Source organism: Balaenoptera ricei, chromosome 20 (assembly GCF_028023285.1).
Source record: "Balaenoptera ricei isolate mBalRic1 chromosome 20, mBalRic1.hap2, whole genome shotgun sequence".
Classification (NCBI taxonomy): Eukaryota; Metazoa; Chordata; class Mammalia; order Artiodactyla; family Balaenopteridae; genus Balaenoptera; species Balaenoptera ricei.
In genome coordinates this window covers 49,679,764-49,696,667 of record NC_082658.1, presented here as the reverse complement: position 1 = coordinate 49,696,667, position 16,904 = coordinate 49,679,764, and the positions used below count along the sequence as shown (strand labels likewise).

Here is a 16,904-nt window from a genome sequence, read left to right as displayed (position 1 = left end):
ACCTTCCTTGCACCTCCACTGCGTGTGGCCTGGCGCCCTGCAGACTAGGCGCTCGGCACACAACCGCTAAGGCAGACAACTGCAGAGTGAGCCCCAAGTCGCACAGCCTCCCTGATACCCCACGACCAGCACCCCTTGGAGGGGCTGAGAAGATTCAAACAGCGTGGTCAGCAAGGGCTCCTTCACTCTTGACCGCTCACTTTAAAGCTGACTTTGTTGCAGGGACCAAAGAAACCCTGAACTCCAGGTCCCAGGCCTGTTTCACTAAAACTAAGCTTCTTTTGGGGAAAGAAAGAGGAAGCAAAGGGCCGACCGTTTCCTCTTTAGGGAGACTGACTGGAGACTTGACCAACTCCTAGACCAGACCAAAAAGGGCATTTTCCCCTCAGATCTAGGACCAGGCCAGTTTCAAGCCTGTCAGAATCTGAGCCGAGGGGCGGGGACCCAGATCAGCTTCTGCCTGTGACTACAGCTGTCCTGCTGGGACAGCTGGAGGGGGACGACCTCAGGGGCTATCTCCATCACGAGCTGTCTTCAATGCAGGACAGCCCGAGAAGGTGAGGGGACAGCTGATCGCGCACAGCGGCCTCCGGGAAGAGCCTGAGAAACCTCAGCATTGCTCCTCCAGCATGCTGCCACCCCCCTCTGTTCAGCCTTCGACAAGGAGCTCCGGGTTACCACGGAGATATGAGAGCAAAGTGGCTGAGAGGGGTGCAGAGACAAAACGCCTGGTGGGAGAGAAGGTCCTGAAACCAGCTGCCTGCCACAGGAGCCCAGAGCAGCTGACCTGGGGCAACATTTGACCCTTATGCCCCTGCCAAAGGCAGCCTGGCTCATCCCTCAGGTACCTCTGGCCTCAGAAGGCGGGGCCCACTAGCTTCCGGACACTTCCTTGCCTAGATCTGTGCCAGCCTCCTCTGAGCAAGAGCCTGGCTGACTGCACACACCTGCCCCAGGACCCCCTCCCTGAGGGAGCTGCAAAGATGCTGCTCTGTCCGTCCCCCCTATTGTATGGGGGGTGTGTGACCTTCACGAACCAGCAGCCGGCCACGCCCCCCTCCCCCACCAGCATTCACGGCCAAGACCTCAGCTCAAGGGTCTCCAGTGGCTAGAAACGAACCCCCTGGGAGCAACCCAATTCCTTCCTGCTCCCAACCACATCCACGTTCTCCCCTGCCATTCAGAGAGAAGAGAGCGAAGGCAGTGTGTGCACTCCAAGCACACAATACCCTGGCCTCTCACGAAACAAAGAGACTCCCAACTTCTCCCTCCAGCCGGGGCTGGCGCCCTCCCGCTCCAAGGCACTGCCATCCAGACCATCTGTCACTCTCCGATTGGCCCCTGCTGACCCCTCTCCAGCCCCAGGGTGGCCACCCCTGCAGGCCCAGCCTCGTCACTTTCTCTCCTTAACAGCCTCTCCAGGAAGTTGCCCCCAGCCTCTCAAGCTGAGCCACTAACTCCCCACAGATCCTCGGGGGTACCTGGACCCTTCTAGCCTGGTCCTCCCATCTCCAAGCCACCCTGCCCCGAGTGGCCCCCAGACTTCAACTCCAGGCTGGAAGCTGGCCGGCACGGGGTTAACATAGGTCCAGCCACTTGTCCCTCCCCTCCCTGCCCTGCTGCCCCCCAAACCTTGATGGCCACATTTCAGCCCACTCCAGCCAGCCCCCAGAGGTGGGAAGACACACCACCTCTCGGGAGAGGGGGCCTGGGTTACCATAGGTGCAGTTACAGCAGAAGCGAATGATGAGGAGAATTTCCATGGCAGCCTCCGTCCCCGCGGCAGGAGCTTGCGGCCATCGCTCCCGGCTCCCCAGCTCCCATCAGCCGCCCGGCCACTCAGCCACCTTCCCGGCTGCTGCTGCACAGCCTCGAGAATCAAGCAGCCGCTTCTGAGTGCTCCTCTAGCAAGGGGGAGGGGAGCGGAGGGCTGCGTGCGTGGAGGGGGGAGGAGGGGAGTGAGCCGCCTGCTGGCATCCTAGGGAGGAGCACGTTTGTAGCTGGCCAGCTGCCTGGGGACAGAGGCTGGATTCCTCGCATGCACACGCTCACACACACACACACACACACACGCACGCACGCGCACGCACACACACAAGCAGGGCACCGTAGTCCACAAAGCCAGACAAAGGAAGGTGACTGTCATCCAAGCCATTCCCCAAAGTACCTTCCATAGTGACTGACGTGTGGCTGTCCTTGGAGTCCTTGGGACCTTTCACTTTCAGTTCCTGCCAAACAGAGGAGAGGAATCACCACCTGGCCTGTCCCCTGAGCCTCCCCATCCCCCATCGTGAGCATGGCAGGAAGCAGGGCTCTGAAACCCAGGGGTGCAAATAGGAGAAGAGAGACAAAGACTAACAGGTGCAGGCCTCCCTCCGTCTCTCTGCTTACTGAGCCCCTGGGCCACACCCATCACCTCCTGGAGCCTCCGGGGTCCAGCAGCTGATACAGGCAAGGAGGAGGGCTTCCAGGGACCGGAGAGGACTGTGATCCTGGTGCTCCTCAGACTGGTGCCCTGAAGCCCCTCCCCAGCAGCTCAGAGGGCCTTCCGGAGGAGGACCACCCCCTCCTCCACCCCGCAGCAGCGGCCACTACTCAGAGGTCTGTACACATCAGCCCAGGGCCAACAGGGTTTTAGTGCACAAGCACCAGAGCACCAGCTGGTCCTTGGGCATGAGCAGCCCTTGAGATAAGGAGCGAAGGGTCCCACACACCTGCACAGGGGGAAGCAGAGAGGTGCAGGGCAGTCCGAGCTGTATCTTACCCATATTGAAAGGGACTCACCCAGCCACCGGCCCCACCCGCACTCCCCACCCACTGTGCCTGGGCTGGGCGTCAGAGAGGAAACTTCAAGGAAGGAAGAGGCAACATCCCTCCTGGATCCCATGCAAAGTGACAGGGAGTGAGTGCCGGAAACAGACCCCAGGGGTGGCTTATCTGATCCTAACCTCTTTCATCTGCCTTTAGAGTCAGAGGTTCCAGCTTCAGCCCTTGCCACTGGACCAGTGTGGCCTGTAATTGGAGCTGTAATGCAATCCCCACTTGGAAGATTGAGTGCATGGTTGATGGGGGGGTGGGGGAGGTGGGTTCCCAGGGGACGTGTCAGCAGGAAGGCGGGGACGAGGTGAGGCCAAGGACAGGTACCAGGTGATGTTGCCTGCTCTGCCTGGGGGGAAATGCCCAGGCAGTGGGGAGCTCCACACTTCCTACTCCTGCCTCAAGCTGTTTTCTAGACAGAGAAAACCCCCAGGGACTGAGCCTGGGGTGTGGGGCTGGGGAAAAGGGAGATTGCTCAGCTTCTCAAGGCTGTGTCTGGATTCCCAGATTTAGGGAATTTTTCTCCATGTCCCCTTCCAGTGCAGCCTAGAGGTATGAAATCGCTCTGCTGCAGAGGAGGAGGGCCTAATTGCAGTAATTAAGTGGCAGCACCAGTGGGAAGTGATGGCGTCTGCGCATGAGTCAGGGTGAGAAGCCACTGGCAGCAGGCCACAGGCCTCGCTCTGCCCTTGGGGCCAGCTGGCTATAAGAGGGGCTTGGGGAAGAGCGCAGGGGTTTCTGCCCACCATAGGGAACAGGCAGTCAGCCCAGGCTAAGAGGAGACCGCCCCCAACCACTCTCTGGGCCACACATGACCCGGGCACCCGGGCAGCCTTGGCAGGGTCACTCTGAACACAGATGGGAAACCCAGTTTGTTCCCAGGGAGGGCAGGGAGCCGTGAGAGGAAAACCCTTTCTCCAGCCTCATTGCTCCACTTAGAGGGACCTTCCCAGCCCTCACTCCACTCCGTCCTCCCAGGCAGAGGGTGACTCACCTGACCCCTAGGTTTGGGAGAAGAAACAGAGCTCAGCCCTCCTCTCTCTGCCCCCAGTAGATGTGTTTGAACATGGAGGGGAAGTGTTAGCAAATCCAGTGTGGCTACAGATCCATGTCCACGTTTTTCCAATCCGGCTTTGACTAGTAATCAAGCTGGCATTTTCATCTCCATCTGCCCCACTCTCGCACTGCCTCCCGGCTGATTCCAAACTTGGGTATGACCCTTATAACCCCAGTAGTTTCTCGAAAACTATCCTGCACCTCACCAACTTTTCCAGCATCAGAGCTGAGAGAGAAAGCAAAGGATTCAGAGGGGCCTATAAGGCAGGACTTCCAAAACTGCAGAAGGAGCTCCCTTTCCTTGGAACAAGAGGTTCTCCTTCCCCAAGCTTGGAGCTGGGTGTTGTGATTGTAAAGCCAGTGGCCTGGTGGGGGTGGGGGGTGGGGGGGTATCCCTGAGATCTTTTTGGCTCAAGGGGTGAGCTGGGCTGTGCTCCTGAGGAATCCTAGAGCCCTTCCCTGCCACTTCCTGGATAGAAGTGTCGGCGGCAGACAATGCCACATCTTTGCCCTGCGGAGGAGGGTGGTGGGGAGGCTGGGCTGCAGCCGCAGGGACAGGCATATTCCCAGCCAGAAGATCTAGGGCTTCTTCTCCACGTGGCCTTTGTCCGCTCTCTATGGGACTGCAAGGATCTTAAAAGATCACCTAGTCCAGACTCCCTCAAATCTTCCTGATTATAAAAATCACCTGGGGAAGTTTGTTGAAAATACAGACTCCTGGGCTCCACCCCAAACCTTCTGGATTGAAGCTCCAGGGAAGGTGCCTGAAGATCTGCATTTTAAACAGTGACCCTGGTGGTTCTTGTTGTCAGGCAAGCTTGGGATGAGCTGGATCAATCCAGACACCTCATTCTACAGCAGAGGAAATAAGCCCAAGAGAAGGGAAGTGACTTGCTTAAGGTCACCACAGTGTGGGAGAATGCTGCCTTTTTAATTTTCTTCTTTGCTTCCCCTGTTCTAATACAGAATAACCTAAAACAGAATAACAAAATCATACATAAAGCGATATTCTTACGTTAAGAGGGAAAATGTCAAGTGCAAGAAAGCAAATCAGGCTAAGTGTTACTCATCAGGGGAACCATTTTCCTCACTGGCAATGAGGGGAGGAGAGGCCCTAAGGCTAGAAGGCTCTGAGCAGCCCCCCAAACCCCGAGTCGTAGGGGTGGCTGTGCAGGGAGCTGCCCACCTCAGAGATCTTCTGGAATTGGTTGTTGGACTGGCTGCACTTCTCAGCTGTCTCCAGAGCGACTTTATAGTTATCCACAAATGCTTTGTACACGCCAAGCTGGCTGGCCTGCAGGGAGAAGAGAGAGAAGGGCAGGAGAGGGACGGGGAGAGAGGATTAATGAATGGATGAAAGCATAACCAGAGCACCTGGAGCTCCCTTAGCACTCAGAACCTCTAACTCAGTCCAAATGGCTAGGTGGGAGCAGAAGGAAAAGGCAGGATGAACATACTACAGTATCCCTCTGAACTTGGTAGTTTCCATGGAAACTGGCTCAGCCAATAAGGTTAACAAGGGGGTATTGGGGGGTTGGGGGGAGCAGGGCACGGCCTTTGTTGGCATGCTAAAATTCAGTTCATTGCAGCATTTGGCTTTATTTAGCATCATCAAAGTCTCGCACGGTTTGAAGCCCCTTAATGCCTCACGAGTCTTTCACATCCTGGAATTAGCTGAAGCAGGGGGAGACAGGGAGAGGGGTGGGCACGTGTGGCCTGCTCAGTGCCCCACTCCCCATGCTCAGTGTGGGGAACTGCATTTAAAGGCGCAGTCCCCACTTCCCTCGGCCTCCCTCGAGGTTCCTTTCCCCACCTCCTCAGCCTTCAAGGAGCCAGAAGTCCTTCCTCTCTACACATTTGCATGTCACTTTGAACCTAACACAAAGCTTTCCACAGCTGCGGACCACACAGAGCCTCGTCGCCTCCTTGGGGAGGCAGAACAGATGCCATCAGCCCTTTCTGCAAAAGGGGAAACCAAGGCTCGTTAATTCAATTCCGCAAATACTTATGGAAAGCCTTCTCTGTGCTCTGCATGTACATTTCCTCTTACCAGAACAAAGGGTGGAAATTCTAATTAAACCACAATGAGACACTACTTCATACCCATCAACCTGGTCAAAATTGAAAAGTCTAATGATATTAAGGGTTGGAAAGAATGTAGGAAAATAGGAACTTTTACAGACTGCTTGCCGGGGTGTAAATTAGTATAATTATTTGGAGAGTAATTTGTCAATAACTAACAAAGTTGAAAATATGCACAGCTTAGCCTACTACTTAGCAAATCCTCTTCTACAAACAGACCCCAGGGCTATGCTGTCCCGTATGGGAGCCACTTGCTACACATGGATATTGAGCGTCTAAAATGTGACTAGTCCAAAATGAGATGTGCTGAGCGTAAAATACACACTGGGTTTCAAAGGCTTAGTATGAGAAAGAGAATGTAGATTATCTCATTAATTTCTTAATCTTGATTACATGTTGAAATGATAATATTTTGACTCTACTGGGCTAAATAAAATATATTCTTAACATTAATTTTACCTGTTTATTTTTACTCAATGTGACTACTAGAAAAATTTAAGTTATATACGTGGCTCGCACTATATTTCTACTGGAAAGCACTGCTCTAGAGAAACTTGCATATGTGTGTGCACAAGAAAATGTGAATAAGGGTATTTACCCGCCTCACTCTTTCTTTTGTGAAAAGACTGGAAACAAATGCTCACAAATAGAGGAACCCATACACACAGTGCAGTTAAAATGGATGAACTAGATCTTTGTGTAGCAACACTGACAAGTTTCAAAATGAATGCTGATTGAATTGCAAAATACATGATACATATAGACACACTTATATACACTTTAAAAGTACGTGCAATGCCATAAAAAGATATATATGTGTAGCAAAAACACGAACTGCAGCCTAGAAGGCTACATACCAAATTCATGCCAGTAGCTGCTTCTAGGTTGAGAGGAAGGGCAAGAGGAAAGGGAGAGAGAGAGAGACTTCATCCTCATCTGTAATGCTTTATTTTCTTGATTGAAAAGTCTTTCCATATATCTTCAGAGCTTAACATCTGTTAATTCTGGGAGGTGACTGCACCATTGTTTGCTACATTATTCTCTAGATTTTCTGGTTAAAATTTTTTTCAATGAAGTAGCAAGGACGTTCAGCTGCTGCAAGGCTTCTACCCACCAAGGTACGAGGGGGGAAGTGGGCTGCCCCCGAGCCCTGCCCCGGATCGACTCTGCTTTCTGCAGAATCCCTGTGTTCCTCAAGGATCCAAAGAGGTCGGTGGGGGATCTGGAGCCACCAAGGGCAGAGACAGAACTCGAGGAAGCTGGCAGGTGGGGCGCAGGAAAGCCAGAGGGGAAAGTGAGAACTGGGATGCTTGTGAAGAAGCCAGGGCCAGAGCCGTGCAGGTCTCAGCCCCAGACGGGCCAGACTTTTCAGAAAGGAAAATCCCAGATGGGGAGGGGCGGGAAGGGATGGAGTTCACTTCCTCTTCCAGAGGGAGTCCTGGCCCACTGGTGTCCCGAGCTACAGGGGATGTGCTAGCCAGTCACTTCCTAAACCAAAGTATCATTGCTATTCTTGTTAAGTATGCACATTCCTTGTCCCCCTTCCCACAGAAGGATAAAGGCTGGGTGCTCAGGGTGGAACGCTACCCTCCTATCCCACTACAGAAGGGAGTAGCCGCAGGTGCGCCAGAAGCAGGAGCCACCTGGGCAGAAGGTCCGTGTGCAGGGGTCACCGGCCATCCCAGGCACTGCCATCTCCATGGAGCACCCTAGACTGCAGGGTCCAAGGCCTGGCCTGCCAGGGCCATTAACTGGGAAGTGGAGGTTGCTTGGAAACAGCAGCTTGGCACTGGGGTGATCCCATAAAACAAATAACAGAGATGCTAATTCCCTTCTCTCAGTAATGGATAATCAAATACCCGGAGACCAGCTGAAAATCAACTGTCTCCAGATGCCTGGCCTGCCCGGCCTCCTCCCAAGCCTGTAGCCCCAGGGGCTTCAGACATCAGTTCATGATGCAGGGGGAGGGAAGAGGGGGGTAGCAAATTCATGGCCAGGCCAGTGAAGCTCAGACCAGAATGGGGAAGCCTGGTGACAGCAGGGTCCAAGTGACAAAGGTAAACTGGGACAGCCGTTCCACTATGCTCCAGGCTACTCACTCCTACCCGCGCCCCACCCCTCCCCGCGCCCCCGGGGTTTGCTCTCTTCTGCCCTCCTGAGGGCTGAGGAGAGGCTGCCCACCAAGCCAATCGGCTCAGGCTCCTGGACCAGGCGGGCAGTGATGGCTGTGTGTTCAGCCTCCCTGAACCGGGGCCAGCACTCTGGGGCTGCCAGAACCAGAAGTGTGGAGCTCCCTGGCAACAACGCCTTTCAGGGGTGCTTCTTCCTGACAATAATAATAATAGCAGTAATAATAGTAATGACAGTCATGATAATGGCTAACTACTGAGTATTTACTAATTTACTATTTTCCAAGTCCTGTTCCAAGAACTTTTCAGGTATTAACTCACTCAGTCCTCACAACAATCCAATAAAGTAAATACTATTATTATCCTCGTTTTCACAGATCAGGAAGCTGAGTCAGGAGAAGTTGGGTAAGTTGCCCAGCGTCACAAGCTTAACCTGTGGCAGAACCCGGATTCAAACCCAGCTGCGACCTGGCTCTAGAAGCTGTGCTCATCTCTGTAACACTGCTGTCCCTCAGGACACAGACCTCAGGTCCTGTGATGTCTCCTCAATGCCTTTCCAACTGCTCCCTGGTCCCAGGGGTCAAGGACACGGTGCACTCACTCACTCATTCATGTATTGACCACTGGGCTGGCTCTGGGGGTCCAAACTGAAGAAAGTACAGTCTGTCCCCCTGGAGCTTATGGTTCTGGGGAATCAGGCAGTTTAGTGTTCACGGAGGGGGCTGCATTTGAGAGGCTGTGGAAGGCTTCTCCACGGAGGTCGTTTCTAAATTGGAAACTGACCAGAGACGCCAGACAAGACAGAAAAGGACACTTCAGGCTAGAGCGCAAGTACAGAGAGGTCAAGCGTGCTTGCAGTGTGAACTGAGACCAGAAGGTTCAGCGTCGGGGGCGCAGAGGGTGGGGCAGCAGCAGCCAGAGGCCAGGGGTGGCCTGAGGCCAGCAGCAGAGGGTCTCATAAGCCACTCCTCGGAGCCTGGCCTTTATCCAAATCCCTGAGCAGGGGGGGGGACGTGAGGTCCGGTCAGGAGTTTCGAAAACGCTCTCCTGCTTTTAGGTAGAGGCCAGAGGCTGCCTGGGAGGCAGGTCTGGGGCAGAAGCCACGCATGAGGCCACAGCAGTGGTCCAGGTGAGGGCGCCAGAGGGCTGGAGAGAAGCAGGTGGCTGTGCGCTTTAAAGAAGTGGACTCCCTGGGATGCAGGGAGGTGGAAGGGGGTGGGGGAGGGGAGGTGCCAAGGATGAGCCCCCGGGAGTCATGGATGGACGGGGGTTGGGACATGGCCGCACCCACTGAGACAGAGGCAGGGAAAAGAGCAGAGAACTTCAGAGCCAGTGAGTTCAGTTTTGAGCATGCTGAGCTTGTGGCCTAGGGGCATCCAAGCAAGAGTCCTCTCCATGTAAGGAGAGCAGAGCCCTGTCCATTCAACAGGTCCCACCACTGCAGCGGAGGAAAAGGAGAAGCACTGCTCCCTGCCCCCCAACACTCACACCCAGAGGATAGGGCCACAGACTCCTGAGCTCCATCCTGCCTGCTGGGCTGGCAGAAGTTACGTGGCGGAGAGCCAGGTGGGGCCCTGTGGGTCTGACTGGGGGTCCTCAGGGGACACGGCCAGAGACGGACACTGCGCTGGAGGAGAGGGTGTCTCTGCGAGTCGTCCCCGACCAAGGCCGCACGCTACTTCCACCTCCTCTCTCCTTCTCCCTGCCCTGCCATGCGGGTGGGCTGGGCTCTTAGTGCTTTCTGCTCCAGGGTCCTCAGGAGAGGATCGTTAGCTGACATGGTCTCCCACGCGACTCTTCACTTCAGAGGCAGCACGGAAGTGAGGCGAGCGTCTGACGTCTCAGGTGAGCAGTCCCTGCCCGTCCCACCTGGCACTTGCCCCTCTGCCGGCTGAGGTACAGGGTCCTGCAGCCCAGCAGGGGAGCCTTCGGTCCAGCCCTGGAGCCCCCGGGTGAGAGAAACAGTGCCCTGCCAAGGGCACCCACCCACATGGCCTGTCTCTGGCAGCCCTAGAAGCAGTCTAGGGCTTCACTGGGGGAGGCCGGGAGTCGGGGCACCAGGCCCAGGTTCCCCATAAGGCAGAAGCCCAGGCTTTCCTCCAGGACTCAGAAATGACCCAGGCCTTCAAGGAGGCCAGGAGGTCTGGGGCTGACCAGTCCTCTCTCAACACCAGCAACTCCACTGAGGCCCCGGGTAAGGGCCCTCCATCAACGGGAGACTCACCAGCTTCTGGAAGAGGTGGCCCATGGTGACCTGGCTGTCCCACTGCTGCACCTTGGGGCAGAGGTTGTCATAGAACTCCTTGTGGATCTCATAAATGTCCTGGATCTTGTAGAAGATGGTCTCGATCTGTTGGATGGTGAGCACGGGCTGGGAGGTGGTGGCAGTGGCCTTCAGGGGTTTCATGGGCTGGGAGAGAGGAGGAAGAAAGAGCAGAGGTGAGAGGCAAATAAACCGGAGGGTCAGCAGGCCCAGGGCCCAGATTAGGCCCTCCTGCTGCTCGAGTTCTGCCCAGATAAGGCCACTGAGGCCAGGGCATCTGAACCATGGTTTGAATGGAGCAGCTGCTGTCACAGGCCCCAACAAGCCACCATTACTGTAAGAAGAGGGAGCCTGGTCCAGCAGTCCCGCCAGGTCCGACGGGTGGTGCCAGGACACATTTCTCCCACCCCATGTCCCCTGAGGGACCTCTGGTTCTCAACCTGTACTGGGTTTGCTTGATGGTTTAACAGGGTCCATAGCTTTCTTCCACAATGGCCTCATGCTCTGAGTCATAAACTCCCTTGTCATGCTTCAGTGGGAAGGAGGGTTGACTGGGAACTCAACCCCTTAGCTATTTCCTTCCAAGAAACAGAACATGATTCTAGGACTTGGGGAATAGAGTTTCTAAGGGACCCAAACCAATCTCAGCTGCACTGATATCTTAAGTTCCCATCACTTAGTATAGAGAGAGTGAGCAGGTGGCATGCATGCCAACATGCTACCTCCTGTGCCCATGGCAGACATTGCTGAGCAATCACAATGATCTTTCTCACTGAGCCCTGTCGTAGCCTCAGACTCTTTCCCAATGCCGAGGTTGACATGCAAGATGACATGCAATATCCCTATCTGTCATCTCTGCTTGTCTACACCAAGATGCTCCAAGGCCTGCTGGTGGAGAGGGTGAGGTGACAGACAGAAGCTCAGGACCATCCCCAACACCTGCTGGGAGCTGAAGTCATCACCTTAAAGCCCAACATTAAGGGAAAATGAGGCTTGGATACATTTTCTTCAGTGTGATTTCTGTATTTTCTAAATCACCTCCAGTGAGTAAATATTAATTTTATAATCAGGAAAAAAAGCTATTAAAATTCATCATTGAAACAAACAATAAATGATACTGAAGGATAAAGAGCTCCTCCATGGTTGACCTTCCTTCAGCCCTAAAGCCCCCAAAGGCCCTTCAGGGGAGAGGGTCTGGGAACCTGCCCCATAGAGAAGGCACGGGGTGGGGAGGTGGGGTACGTTTACTTGAGAGAGAGAAGCCTGAGTCAGACATGGTTGGTGTCCTTCGTCTACTGTGAAGATAAAGTGCTGTGTGGAAAGAGGCCTTTGACTTAGTCTGGGTCATTCTGGAGACCCAGTGGGCAGAAAGGAGAAGTTGCAGGCGCAGGTATGGGCTCACTAGAGCCGCCCCCCACTATCTCACGGGATTAGGTAGCGAGCTTTCGACAAGAGAAGCATTCTAGCAGAGAATGGGTGACTCAATGCTGGACTGCAGGGAAACGTCCACTGAGGGCGGCCGAAGTTACCGCTGGCTCACCCTGAGAGAAGACCCCCAGCTCGAGCCAGCCACAGCAGCCGGATGTCCAGCCAGGCTTCACTCTCTCCTCCCATCTGTCTGTCCACAAGGGGAAGTCCCATCTACTTAAAAACCCAGACAATGCTCTGACTTCTGGCTCCCCTGTCCTCCCAGCTCTAAAAAACCCAGACGTGATGATGAAGGCAGGAAAAAGCAGAAGTCCTCCTCTGACCCTCTCAGTGCTGGAACCAATGAGGCCTTAATGTCCAGCCCTTTGCTAGGAAAGCAGGCTGGGGTTCGACCTGGTGCAGGCCAGGCAGTGTGGGCCAGAGTCCCAATTCTGCCGCTTAATAGCTGTGGGCAAGTCACTTAGCATCTCTGGGCCTCAGCAGCCTTATTTGTGAAACTGGGATAATATTTACCTTCTCAAGAACACTGATGGGAAGATCAAAAGCCATAATTTATCTAAAATATTGAGTATGTGCCTGGCACATAGAGGGCAATCAATAAATGTTAGCTGCTACTATTATTACTATTTACCCCACAAATAATGGACCAAGTGCCCATGTAAGGCCAGACCAGGGGGTGTAGGGGGTATTCAGTGATTCACTAATCACTGCTCCCATGGAGCTTCCCATCTAGTAGGGGAGACAAACAAAACACAAGGAAACAATCAAACACAAAATCACACATAAGTGCAATGAAGGAAATAAGAAGGGGATGTCCTGCTGAAGGACAAGAAGGAGACACTGACCTGAAATGGAAGCATGGGGGCAAAGGGGACAGTATTTCAGGCAGAGTTCCTCAATGCCTGGTCCCAAGGTGGGAATAGCTTGGGGACAGAGAGGAGCTGGAAGCAAGGCCAGTGAGCCGGTGTGCTGCGAGCAAGGGGGTTGGCGAGCAGGGCCCTAAAGGAGGGCTGGAGGGTGAGCAGAGGCCAGATCACACAGGGGGAAGGAATGCGGCTTTTAAGTCCATGTAATGACCTGGCTTTCCCTGGAGGGATCGAAACAGGGGAGTGACGGGGTCCAATTTTCCCTTTAGGAGATTATTTTTATGACTCATGTTCCTTGCTCTGGACAACGTTCTAATCTATTTGGGTAAACTGGACCAACACAAATGAAACATTTTCGTGGACAAAGCAAGAAACACTTATTACTCGACTTGGACTGTAAATACTAACCAACTGGCACAGCTCGGAGAGGGCTTCACAGAGGAGGTGATGGGAAAGGGCCTCAGAGGGAATATCAGAGTAAGTGGAGGGTTGGGGCCTGGGGAAGCATGCCAGGCAGGGACACAGAGGGAACCGGGGCCAGGAGAAAGGAAGAATGTTCTCCCCACCCCAGGTGGGCAGCGACACTGAGCTCACGCCTCCCGATGTTCCGTGAAGGATACAGAGCTGGCCCTTGGGATCAGTCAGACTTTATCCTTTTTACCTCTATCTACCCAGGTCCAGGGGAGGGTCCAAGTCACCACGGAGTCCCTGTCCCAGCCGGGGTGCAATCCCCACCCGGGGGGAATAAAGGAAATAGGAGAGAACAGTCCTGGGGAAGAAAGGGGGGGGGTGGTCAGGATTGCTCAGAAGCTGCTGGGGAAGCACTCAGGCCTATGCAGGGACAAGACACAACTGCTCTGCTTCCTCCTAAAGTCCCACTCTGTCTGCAAAAGGGGAAGCGCCGGTGCTCACCAGGGGCAGGTCACACAGACAGGGACTGCGCTTGGGGCAACAGGCCGTTGGTTCTCAGGACAAGGTTGGGGGCCTTTGGGGGAAGGGAAAGTGCTGGGTGCGTGCCCCTAGCTGGCCTGAGACCCTTGGAGGCAGTTATTTTTATCTGGTGAAGCCCTGAAAACAGGCCTCGGGCGGGGAGGGCAGCAGAAAGGCACAGGCAGCCCCGCTCTCCTGAGAGAGCACACCAGCTACCCCTCCCTCTTCGCAGAATCCTGCAGCAGAGGACGGGGCGCCAGTTCCCCATTTTATTAGAGTTAACTCTGGCTCTGGCGTCCCGTGAAGTGCCCCTCAGGAAGGCGGGCCAGGCAGGTTCGAACTCCTTTCAGGACTTCACACTGTCATTTGTCTCTTCTGTCCCCCAGCAAGTTGCCTGTTGCCTTTCGAAACCAGGGAAAGAAATCGGCCCACTTCCTCTACCTCCTATCCCAAGAGGCCTGGAGGCTGCCACATGCACCTTTGTTAACTATCACCACAGGCTGGGGGCGGGGGTGGAGGGGTCGGGGGAGCGTCCTGAACCTATCTTACAGGTAAGGAACAAAGCAAACTCCAGAAGGAGAGTCTAAGAGAGGAGGGCCAGGTGGGACCCAGGGCTGGAAGGTGCTGAAGGCAAAGGCAGGCCAGAGGCAGCACCCAGCTCACTTGCAGCCTGGGGAGACTTGCAGAATTACGTGCATTTGGTCTGCCCCCCTTCCTCCACTCCCCACCTCAGCCCCAGCTCCCGGAGCCTCTTCCCTTGTCATCTGAGCCCATCAGGAACCTGGAGGTTTCTGGAAGGTTACCACACCTTGCCCAGCCAGCAACCCAGGCGGCGGGAACAGAGCCTCCTGTGTGGCCTCCCTGTCTGCGTCTGTGTGTCCACAGTCCAGGCTACACACGCCCAGCTGTTTGCGTATCAGGAAGTGTGAAACTGAGAACAAACATTCAGGAGGAGAGCTGCGGGAATGGGGGTAGGGTGGCAAGAAGGAGAGCTGGGCGTGGGAGGCAGAGGGAGCTGGGGAAGACAGGTTTTCTTCTCTGAACGCCTTTGTCAGATCACCCCAAAGAGCAAAGGGCTTAGCTCCTGGGTAGCTGGGAAGGGCCCCCAGCTCCTGGAGAGAGAGGAAGGCTTGATTCCTCATCTCTGAGGCTTATTATCTGAGACCGTGGCCGTGGAGGGTCCTGCCCTCTCTTCCGGGGGGGCCTCCAGGTGCAGACCAGGCCTCCTGGCTCGTCCCTCCCTAGCTCTTGCCTCTGCTCCAGAAAGGACCAAGCCAGGATGAACAAGCTGGGGGGAAGAGGAGGGACCTACCCTGGGTCACACCCCAGGACTGGGAGACTCAGCCTCACAGTTTTTGCCTTGAGAGCATGAGCTGTTAGAAAGGCAGGCAGGGAGGGAGTGTCTTGGCCCCTAAATCTGTTATCTTTACCCAGACAAATGGAACTCAAATTAGGCCCAGTGACAGATGAGAACCGAGCTGGAATCTAAGAGGGGCACGCTTCTGATGGGAACATGCACCTCCCCTTCCTTCAGGGAACTGGTGGGTTGATAGAAACAAACAGGCACTAACCTGCGCTCTTTCCCAGAACAGGAGAAAATAATAGAATCTGCTCACACTCAGGCTCTAAGACCTTCCCCTGCAAACTCTCTTAACCCTCACAACAACCCCATGAAGAGAGTACTAATATTAGTATACCCAGTTTGCTGGTGGACAAAATGAGGCACAAAGGTTCATTAATCTGCTGAAGGTCTACAGCTAGTAAGCAGTCGAGCAGGAATTCAAAGCCAGGCAGTCTGGTTCCTTTGAACTTCTTTCAAATATGCATCCTTTAAGTAATGACAACTATGCCCCCTTTGTTTGGGCACAGCAATTCATAGTTTATAAGGTGTATTTCATCTGTCTGTCCTCCTTCCTTTGGATAATATTTCAGTGTCTAAGTACCTGGCACTGTACTAGGTCCCCAAAAGGATCACCTGATTTTCTCAACCCCATGAAGGAGAAAGAGAAGGTAATGGCATTGTTTTCATCTTCAGATGAGGAAACTGAGGCTCAAGAAGGTTACCCATGGCTTGCCCAAAGCCGTTTTTTTAAAAAAATTATTATTTATGTATTTATTTATTGGCCGCGCCGCGCAGCATGTGGGATCATAGTTCCCCAACCAGGGATTGAACCCTTGTCCCTTGCATTGGAAGTGCGAAGTCTTGGCTGCTGGACCGCCAGGGAAGTCCCACCAGTGGTTTTGAAAACCGACAACGCATGTAGGAAAGCATATGGCCCAGTACATACATACACATATCCACACAAGCCAAAAGTTGCATGAAATAGTACTTATTCTTACTACATGGGATGCATGCCGACGTTTTCTTTCTCATTTGTTTTAAAATGCTGGTTCACCCCACTACACTGATTACACTACCCACTAATGGTTAAGTTGCACAGTTTGAAAGACAGGGCAATAAGTCTACTATTAATGGCAGTGTCAAGTCTTGCCCTAGTTCTGGCCCCAGACCAGAGTCCTTATGGACCTGCCAAACTGTTCCTCCCTTGAAAAAATGACTGTGCAGACCAACAAACTCCCAGTGAGATCGACCACCAACTCATCCCAGTGTGTTACAAAGCAGCTACACATCTCAATAGTTACTCCTGGGGTAATAAGTGCCAAGTCCCCTGGGACACCAGGTGACAATACCTCATATCACAGCAAGTACATAAATGCATATCTTACAATTCTTGTAAGAATGACTTTCTACTGATTTACATCTACCTTTCTTATCCCTCCTTTTTCTGATATCAGCTGATGTCTCAGACTGCGCAACACCCAGGGAAGAGAACTTTACGTGCCACAATCACTCTGCATAGTAAGTATCCAGACGCATCTAATATGCACTTTCTTCAGAGGCAAAAACATCTTATATCTGTGTGGTTACTTTCACCTTTTGAAAACATTGTATTATTCCCCTCTCAGTCCCATTCTCACAACAACGCCTCCGTCTTGGAGAGGAAACTAAGGCACATTCACAGAGGGCGGCAGCCTGTCTAATGCCTCAGAGCTTCTCAGAACGATACAGACAGCCCTTCCACTCACATTTCCTGCCAGAGGGCCTCAGGGTGGTGCGAATGGTTAACTATTCCAGGGAGAAGGAAGGAACGGGACTAGGGATGACAAAGAGGTCTCAACGTGATTGACTGGTTGAGATTGCCCAGAGTACCAGCTGGAGTCGGAGGCTAAGACCCCACCTGGACAGAAAACTGTGATCCATTAGTAATGCCTGCACTATAGTCAGGGATGATGGAGTGTCTGCCACCCCCAACCAGGTGGTGCTTCTTCTTC

The 16,904-nt window shown here is 53.7% G+C and overlaps 1 protein-coding gene across 3 annotated transcripts in view; it reads right to left on the bottom strand.

Moving 5' to 3' along the window:
* ABR (ABR activator of RhoGEF and GTPase) overlaps positions 1 to 16,904 on the bottom strand; it is a 181,848-nt gene that overhangs the window by 57,137 nt on the left and 107,807 nt on the right. For all 3 annotated transcript variants that reach the window (XM_059908040.1, XM_059908041.1, XM_059908042.1), the window contains 3 exons: positions 10,309 to 10,494; positions 5,060 to 5,167; positions 2,168 to 2,228 (listed from right to left, as the gene is read on the bottom strand). In XM_059908040.1, coding sequence (XP_059764023.1) covers positions 2,168 to 2,228; positions 5,060 to 5,167; positions 10,309 to 10,494 — 355 coding nt within the window. The remainder of the gene's footprint in view (positions 1 to 2,167; positions 2,229 to 5,059; positions 5,168 to 10,308; positions 10,495 to 16,904) is intronic.